General features: G+C 39.1%; 1 protein-coding gene across 1 annotated transcript in view; it reads right to left on the bottom strand.

The window, feature by feature from the left end:
* Nucleotides 1-6932: 6932 nt before the first annotated feature.
* Nucleotides 6933-10000, bottom strand: part of LOC138012935 (mucin-like protein) — a 17421-nt gene continuing 14353 nt past the window's right edge. Inside the window, exon 5 of the mRNA XM_068859874.1 lies at nt 6933-7903. Coding sequence (XP_068715975.1) covers nt 7761-7903 — 143 coding nt within the window. The 3' untranslated portion in view covers nt 6933-7760. The remainder of the gene's footprint in view (nt 7904-10000) is intronic.

Genomic DNA, 10000 nt, shown 5'->3' with positions numbered 1-10000 from the left:
CAGTTGGGCCCGTTTCTCGAAAGTCCCGAAAAGCCCGAAAAGCCATTTGCGAAAGTGGCAGCCGCTTGATTTGGAAAGCCGATCTCTTAACATGTTTTCAAGGTAACAAAAAGAAAAGTGACTGCGAAGTTTGACGACTTAAATCCTATCCGTTCTTGAGATAAATAGGGAATTGTGACACCCGAAAATGGCCCGTAAAGTTTCGGGACTTTCGAGAAACAGGCCCCTGCAGATCCTTCCATCTCCTTGCATAGGTTCCCAGTGTGTACGAAGGTTATAGATGATTATGGATGTGTGTGATTCAAATTTGAACGAGAGCGCAGCGCGAATTCGATTTGAAATCAGAAGTAGGATTTCAGACCAAAATACATCCCTTTAGAATCGCACAATTGAATTGTTCAAATACAGGATTTTAATCAGAACCAATTATAGTTTATTAATCCACTTGGGAACAAAAAAGCTGCAAAATTTGCGACACAACGGCACTTTTTTCTTTCATTTTCCTGCAATTTGATTAGTTATTTTAAGCAAGCTTTGAAATTTGATTGTTCGTTTTGTTTTAGTATTATTTTTTCATTGGCTGGGGGCAAAGATGCGGTTTAGAACAAAAAATAATGCAATTAGTAAATAAATAGCACTATTGAGAGCCAATCAGATTGCAATGATCACCAGCGATTTCTAAATGCATGTAATAAAGGCCTGAAACAAGTCTTTTAATCGTCTTAACTACCATTATTATATGACTAGCTCCATGAGCGCGAAAGATGAACCAAATCCCGCCCTGTGATTGGCTACCCGAGCGGGCAGACGGAGCTTTACTACCCGCTCGGGATTTCTCGCTTGGTGTCTTATCTTATATAACAAATATAAATAAGATAAGACTTCGTCTTGGTTCATAAATACGCAAAAAAAAAAACTAGGCGAATATCCAGCCATCTTGACCTCACGCTTGGTCAATAACCCATATTTATGTAAGTTACATTCACTATTCTTCAAAGCATAATAGCATCAAATCATGCATGTCTAAAAGTTTATCTGATTTTCATAATCCACTTCTTGGTAACAAATGAAAATTTCTAACAGCAGCATCTGTTAGTTTACTCTGAAGAGGGAAATATGTTTGTTCGATGGGTTTAAAACCACAGAAAAGTAGCCCCAGAACGTTTCGATAAACTCCGGGCTTGGCGGATTCAGTATTTTCTAGGCTTAAATCTTGAAGTTGAACGATGACAAAAAAATAAACTTCTTTCTTGATTTTGAAGCTAATAGTTTGGACAACCATGAAAAATAAAGGAGGCCAAAAACATTGGCCAACATAAATAGAAATGGGAGCTACGAACTGCCCGCCATTTTTGTGTGCAAAGTCACGTTTTCTGACTAGCAAACACTGTGAGATACACAGTCGAAAGCTTCCAAGTCGGCATTTAGTAAGACTTTGGGATAAAACTTTGAATCTAACTAAGACGTTAGCAGCTTTTCCAAGAAAAAGAAGAACAAAACGCTCCACAAAAGCGTACACTGGGTTGCCTGTGGTACGTGTTAAACAATAAAACTGCAGGGTTCCAGTTCATTTTTTCAAGTGGGGGGTCATTAAGACCATTTGAGGGTCATCCACATGTCGCGCCAGCAGAGGCCCTTTGGCTCACACGTTCACACCTTTAATTATTTTGTAATATCCTGTCCCATTTTGACGTCTTTTAGTTTTAAGCTTTGGTAATAAATTCAGTTTAAAGATAACAAAACACGCTCTTGAGTAAAATTCACTCATTTCTTCTCAGATAAAGAAAAAAAACTGAGTTTTTAAATATAGCTCTGAATCGAATTCTCATCGAAAGATTAATGACAATCGATCGTAAAAAGTCGAAGATTTCTGCAGTCTTTTATGTTTTGTCAAAAGGAAGAAATTGATCACGTGCTAGGCAACCATAAAGGTGCACATCATCACCTTGCGTCAACTGAATGGACTACGGGAAAGCATGTTAGTCGTTGGTCGTTTTCAGAGTAAAACAACGTCTTTGGTTTTTTAATTGTGTTGTAATATTTAACTGAATATTTACATTTCATCTGTCGGGTCAGGAAGCCTTCTTTGTCGAGTTCCTGAGGACGTATCTATTTTGACTTCAGGGTGACCTATTTACACAATCGCGAGGTTGAGCGGCCATGTAATGGAAAATCTGAACATCCATGAGATACAAAAACAGACTTGCGAATTATCGCAAATCACAATGCTGACAAGCACAAAAGCAGAAGAAATGGTTAATAAATAGAGAAGTTTGTTACTATCTGAATGTTTTTTTCAACGGGATGTCAAAAGGCCAAGTGGATGTTAAGCATAATAGGGCAAGTTCGGGCGATCAAGTTGAGCGTGTGACCAGTTATAAATATATTTTCACAAAATGTTCCAGAATCGTCAAGTATCACCACAGAAGACAAGAATTAACATCATTCTAAAAGCTTATTCTACGCAAAAAGTAGGTTCTGGACGTAGTTTTGAGAGTGGAAATCAAGTTTAGGGCAGACAAGAATAACATGGTTACGTATATTTATATTGAATTAAGTTAACACAACAGAAAGACGCTTACCTTATTTTGACACGAACATGCTTTACTATTGCCATAAAAACTATCCAGTTAAGCTCGCATATTACACAACATGATGAATTCATAAAGGCCACCGTTTCCAGCGAAATATTTTTTGAAACAAACAACATATTTGCTATTAGAGGCAAAAACCTGTCATATTTCATTACGTGCGTGAAGACAAGAAACCCATGCAGCGTTTACACGAACGTGGTTTCACATCGACACGGTTTATTGACTTCGAAACCGCGTCAAAATCGATGCGGTTTGGAAGAGTTTACACGGAAGCGTTTTTGCCTGAAAATCCAAGTCGTGATGGTATAAGCGAGCGCTGCACTACGTTCCAAATTCACTATTTTGAATTGAACAATGCAAATTTCGCGCCAAAATAGTAACCGTATTCAAATCGATGCGGTTTCTCTGTTTGCACGATAGATGAAACCGCATCGTTTTGAAAACCCTCCACTTTTGGCAGCGGTTTCAAATCGACACGATTTTGGCAACAGTCTCCATCGGTGTTGTGTAAACAGAAGGTGTAACCGCCTCGAAAAAGATGCGGTTACAAATGAAACCGCGTACGTGTAAACGCTGCCTCAATCGTGTCAAACTACACTCCGTGTCAAAAACGCAACTAAATAAATTTCCCACCAGTGTTCAGCATCAAACCCTTTACTGAAAAACCCTTTACTTGTATTATCAAGCAAAAAATAGGCAACAAGCTTTCCTTCAAATAATATTTGACAAACAAGAATTAGTGAAATTTACAACTGTTACCGGAAGAAGTCGGAAGACTGTGCAGATCCAAGTTATTCAATTCCTTCTCTGTCTTCGTTAAACCCATAAGTTACCAGAGGATTTTCCATTTGGTTTCAGTGTTCTACATAACAGCACACTTCGTAAAATATTAGAAATACAGCTCACTTTGATTTCGGCTCGACGGGCGATAAATTATTGTCGAAGTCCATTACTCGCCGCTTTTAGATTCCAGATATATTTGTCTTGTTTATCCAATTGACGTTCCATTCTTGAGCTCCATAAGGGTATATTTTGTTTAAAGATGCACTAAAACGCCACGCGCGTTACAATGACTTTCGACGCCATTACAGGTTTAATAATTAAATGTTCTCCTGTGTGCACCTGTGTGACAGGCAAAACTTTTCCCGACACGGAAAAAAAAAAAAGAAAGAAAAAAACCCACGAAATGAAACCCAGATTCCGACTGGGTTTGGCAACCCAGTAATGATTTCAGACCAAACTGGACTCCACTCGGTGCAATCACCATTATAAACCACCCCTGATAAGGACACTCGTAAGACTGTCGAATAATAATAATAATAATAATAATAATAATAATAATAATAATAATAATAATAATCAGTTAAATTCCTCTCTTTGTAGCTTAACAGCTAAATTAAAAAAGTGGTCAAAGTACTAATAAGATATTATACATTATCATGAAACATCTTACTAGAAATATCTATGTGTAATAAATTTGTCGAGACGGATAGTAGAGGCCATGCCGATCTTTCTGATGGTGCCTGAACGTACATTGTATCCATGGGACACAATTGTGTGCTGTGGTAGCAAGTTAGCAAGGACACCGGTGTCCCGAACTTTCTGGATAAACTTAGTCCATGCTGCGGCACGCCGATCCGAGATAGTACAAAGACCACAGTGCACAAGTGCGCCCCTGAAGGGAAGCCCAGGAAATACTATCTCTAAGGCTTTTTGGGTCTTGAATAGTAACTCAGTAAGTTGCATTCATTATTTTTCGAATCAGAGTCAAAGCATGTCTGATTGTCAACCCGATAAACTTTGACTGGTCTCATGAAACAACATGATCTCTGGCTAATTCAATTCTTCGTGAGGCTACTTTTCGTTCTTGGGGTATTAGGCATTTCATGCATGAGTCGAGGTATATGAGAAGGTATAGGGAAATCTGTCATTTAGGTATTTGAAAGAGGCGTTCATTAAAATATTTCAAACACATATACATTACGACTGGGCTGCTTTAATTTATTAAAAGCTACATATGAAAAATGACAATGGAAGGTATACGAAAGGGGTACCTTTTCTGTCAAAAATGGTTTATAAAAGGGTAAGGGGTCGGACCTCAGGGCGGAGCCTACCCGTATAATTTTTTTAGTACCCACCCCCCCCCCCCCCCCCCCCCCACCCGGAGGTAAGTTGTAATTCGTATTATCCCACAGATTCCTTCTGAGCGCTAGTTGTAGAAATGCCTCAGACAAAGAAATGAGTCCACACAAGAATTGACAAAAACTCGGACTAGGGTGGGAATCGAACCCAGGAATTCCGGACTAGATGCTCTAACAATTTATAAGTGAGCAACGATGCCAGAAATTTAAAATGTACAAAGTACAGATAAATGAAGCCGCTATCTGCTGGCGTCGTGGCGCTGTATATACGTGTTTACTAACATAAGGCGCCACGAAGAGTATCTTTGCTTTTCACCCAAAGCTTTAATAGCAAACGTGTTTTGGAATACAGATTAAAAGCGTCACAAAATGTGGACTCAGTCAACTGAGCTTGTAAATGACCTGACATTCAAGACCCGCAAATGGCCGAACCATTCACTCATTCAGTTGGTAATGGCGGCGGCTGAAAATGACTGGTTTGTTAGTTTTGGAAGAGTCCCATTTTTTTTTTACACTTTCGAATATTATGTCTTCGAATAAATGACAAAAAAAATCACCCAAGCGAACTCAGAGGTTCATATTCGTATTGGATTAGCGGTTTCACTTTTCACTGCCCTAAACCATTGAAGCAGACCAGATAAAAGTTGTTTTCGATCCGATGTGAGAGTTCTTCGTGAGCATGTTTCGTCAATTCACGTTATGAGTTTAATTGACATCAATAAAGGAGAAAACTTTTGTTCAATGGCTGGTTTGCATTGGCGATATGTCAAGAAATCTTTGTCGCCTTTGTCAGCGCTGTTGATATGTGTCGTAAACGGCTACTTTGTGAGCAGTAAATTTCGTACTTTATTAATTTCCGGTGAATAGTAAAAAGGTTATTTTGTTCTCCTTGTGAAACGTGATTTGGGTAAAGCCGTGATTACCTACGAGTTGCTCGCTTTTACCTCTGACTAGGTCCTAGTCCATTACGGAAAAACTAAAACAAAACGGATTCATGGGGTGACTACGGACTCCACTAACCGTTCCCTTCTAGCAGAGGTATCTTTTCTTTTGCGTTCACTGGGCTGACGATTACGGGAAAAGAGATCTCTGCCATAGGTCGAAACTCACTATGATCCAACCGCCGTCCACAACCTTTGACGGCATTGTTCCAAACGCACGCCCCATGGTGTGTTTGCTGACTGTGACTTGAGCCCGCTGTATCTCGCGCATTCTTTTACAGTAATTCCACTGTTGTTAAGTTAGCCCGCACAACATATGAAGTATCACGTGAGGCTTTGGTCGCTAAGTAACCGCCGCGCATGCTCAACACAGTGAGTTTCGACCCATGGCAGAGGTCTATTTTCCTGTGACGAGTGTACTCGTCAGCCCAGCGGACGTAAAAGAAGCGAGACCTCTGATAGGAGGGAACACTAACCGCTACAACTTGCTCATTATGCTTCGCGAATGCACGCATTAAAAAGTATATAAAGGATTATTTGTTGCGGGAAATGCCCGATAGGGATTTTTCGATATATTAAAATTCAGCTTGAAAGAGAGGTTTAGGGGACAAGGACAAAGGAAAGTGGAAGATATGCAAATATTTTTTACATCTATTCCAACGTGTTTCTATTGTTTTTGTCCTCACTGCCCCACTATCAAGCTGAGTATTTGGTATTTCGAAAATGGCCTATTCAGGGTTAAAGAAATCTGTGTAAAGAGGATGACCCACGGATATTCGGAAATTAACGGAGTGCTCCTTTGCATTTGTCGAACCTTCGACCTTCCGACTTAGATAGTTCGGATGCTCGGCCAATGAGCTACAGGATACTCGTGAGAGATGCCCATTAATTAAACCAGATTCAGGGAACAACTGTCCTGAGCCCGGTCAACTTTTTAGTGAAAGTTTCTTTTGCATATTTTTGTTTTTCGAGATTGACTTCATCTAAATGTAAAGATTGCCGAACATCAGCATTGAACAGCATTTGGTAGTAGAGAAATAAACACCTTGGTTAATTTTTAAATCTAGGATTAGCGTTAATTAATCGGCTTTCGTAAAAAGTGAAATTATACGCGTAGTTAAAGATAATTCAGTATCTGTAAATTTTATCGATTAAAGCAAAGTTGCATGTCATGCCGGAGACTGGGAGGGAAATTAGCCAACGTTAACAACAATCCGTCATTCGCGATCGACAATCAAATATAGGCAGAAGAAAACCATTGTTATGCCATATTTAAGCTTTATTTCCTGCACTAAGGATAGCCTACCAAAAAATTTCCGTTGTTTAATTCTTGCTCATTTTCTGACTGAGTGAAATTTTGGACAATCCCTCCTTTCTTCTGCCTCTTCAAATTCATTTTCGCTTAGGCTTAGCTAAAAGAGCCAAAAACATCTGTAAAATGCGTTAAAAATTAATTGGAATTAGAAGAAAATAATGTTTTTGCTTATAAAAGAGTGAGCAGAACGAAGACGTTTCATGGCTTCATGCACAGCGGTTGTACCATTCAGTTACGTATCCCACAACTCTGTTACAGTTAGTTATGGCAGAGGCGGACTAACATTCTCACTGAAAAATTACATAGCTGTTATGTTGGTGGCTTCTTATAACTTATAAGGATCTTTAAACGTTGGTATTTTGCATTGAAATCTTGGGATTTTTCGGAAAAATTTCAAGATTTTAAGAAAAAAAAAAAAAGAAATTTTTAGAACATTTTTTTGGAGATTATCAGGATAGATTTTAAGGCGATTTTTCGGATTATTGTAGCTAAGCGAATTTTCGCTTCCAAATCTTAATTCATCAGTAATACCAAATTAATCAGCTGAGGCAAACTGCGACAAAATTCCACTGAAACCGTTGCTTCGTCAGCTGTACTAGAGATCAAAATATCATCATGAGATAATTTATCAGTTTGTTCAAAGTCAATTTCAAAAGTGGAAATAAGTGATTTCCATTATAGGTTGTGGGATGATTGTCCAAGAGTTGCTTAATCTTGTCACTGAGGGCGCGGCTGTGAAAAGATTGGGTGTAAGCGCTTCTAGGACCATTCAAAGACATTTATCTTGCGCCTGGTTAAATCTCAAGCCAGCAGGGCAATTTCTGTAGTAAATAAGCCCATTGCTGCAGGATATGAATCCAAAGGGATTGTTAGGATCAGTGTAGTCTCCATTCCACTTTCCCTTGCAGAACGCTAAAAAAAGCAAACAAATCTTTTATTTATGAATGATGCGAAACTGAACTCGCGGGCTTGGGAGTGTTAAACGAAAGCCGCAAAAACGCTTTTATAATCCCCTATATTGACCTATTTTAGCCGAAGGTCGACGTTAACATGGGACAACTTGCCATGCGAGTGCGAAACAAACTTCCGAGCTATCATCGGTCTCACTGGTCATCTTCGAGTCCCTGCCCGACATGTTCTACGGTGTGCATTGCTTGTAACCCATCATCGTTGTATTCGATGAAAGAAAGTGATTAAGGACTTTGCCTTCTATTGTTATTGCGCATACGTTCTGCGCATCTAGAGATACTCGGATTTCCTATCTGTGATGCTTACTAATACAGGGATATTTTTGCGCGGTTTAAAACTATCCGGATAAAGTAGATCTTAGTAAGTGTCCTTGGTATCCAAAAAGAAAATTGGGGGTAACCATGCATTTTTGAGAGATAATTAAGCTTCAATTTGAGAAAGAATGCGATACATTGCTTTGTATTTATTCATCAATTATCTCTGAAAACTGCGTGGTTACCCCTAATTTTATTTTTGGATTTCAACAACACTTGTTAAGATCTACATTATTTTCCTGCATAATCGCACACCGGGGAAAAAATATCTTTAATTAGTAGGCACCGTCCTTAATGGAGCACATGATAACACGACCACTGTCCTCAGCATTTATCGATGGAGAGATTATATTTGGATACTTCTGAGCCCTACGTAAATCACAAATCTAACAGGTTTTGTACCGGAGTGCAGAGCTGGCGTAGTGGTGAGGGCACTCGCCTTCCACCAATTGTTCTTGGGTTCGATTCCCAGACTCAGTGAGTGTCATGTGTGAGATGAGTTTGTTGGTTCTCTACAGTCAGCTCTGCTTCGGATACTCTGTTTTTCCCCTCCCTTCAAACACAATCATTTGATTTGATTTGCGTTAATTTGTTGGTTTACAGTTTCCCCAATTAGCGCTCCAGTGCTAGAAGACTAGCCTTCCTTTCCCTTTTTTGCAACAACATTAACTTTGTTTTACTTATTGGTCTGCTAAAATTACCGATGGTCTCTTTCAACTTCTGCCGAATTTGTTTTGTTTTACTTTTGGATTTCGAGAACCTTTCTCAAAACAGCTGCATATAGTTAACGACATTAGAGATAGCTACGCCAAATTTTAAGATTATTCCTCCTTCTATTTGTTAGACAAAGATGTCCAAGTGCTGGAACTGGTAAACCTAAACAAAGTCATGATTCTGAATTCTGAAGGTTTTATGAAAGTTCTGATTATTTAAAAAATGAGTCAAAACTTGAAAAAGACATTGAAGCAAAAATGAATCGGTTAATCGCTTGGAAGGAAGAAGACACAAACGGTATGCATTTGTATTAAGTGACCATTAACAAACTTCTTAGCTTGAAAACTCCGTGAGTCGTCCGGGCGTGTCATATAATGTTAGTTCAAAAACTGCTAGATTTGTGATTTATGAAGGGAAAGTTCCAGAAGCTGCCAGATTTCAATTTTTCATAACTTGACTCTGGTCTGGGGCCCGTTTCTCGAAAGTCCCGAACACTTTTTGGGACCGAAAAGCCATTTGTGAAATTGCCAACCGCTTGTTTTGGAAAGCCGATCTTTTAACGTGTTTTCAAGGTAACAAAAAGAAAAATAACTGTGAGGTTTAAAGACTTAAATCTCTTGCTTTCTTGAGATACAAAGGGAATTGCGACACCCGAAAATGGCCTGTAAAGTTTCGGGACTTTCGAGACACGCATCCCTGGGGCCCGTTTCTCAAGAACGGAGAGGATTTAAGTCATCAAAGTTCACAGTCATTTTTCTCTTTATTATTACCTTTTAAACATGTTAAAAGATTGACTTTCCAAAACGAGCGTTTGGCAGTTTCGCAAATGGCTTTTCGGGCCCGAGAAACAGGCCCCAGATCTCTCTCATGACCACGTGCACATGTCTGAACAATTGCTGTGATACGCCGGACAGAGCGCAGGCTACATGTAGCCAGTAAGTCTCAATTTTCATCATCGCAGTATATTCTGCAGAAAATCATCACGAATCATGAAATTTATTTGTGTAAAGTG

Source organism: Montipora foliosa, chromosome 8 (genome assembly GCF_036669935.1).
Source record: "Montipora foliosa isolate CH-2021 chromosome 8, ASM3666993v2, whole genome shotgun sequence".
Taxonomy (NCBI): Eukaryota; Metazoa; Cnidaria; class Anthozoa; order Scleractinia; family Acroporidae; genus Montipora; species Montipora foliosa.
This window is presented reverse-complemented; position numbering and strand designations above follow the sequence as displayed.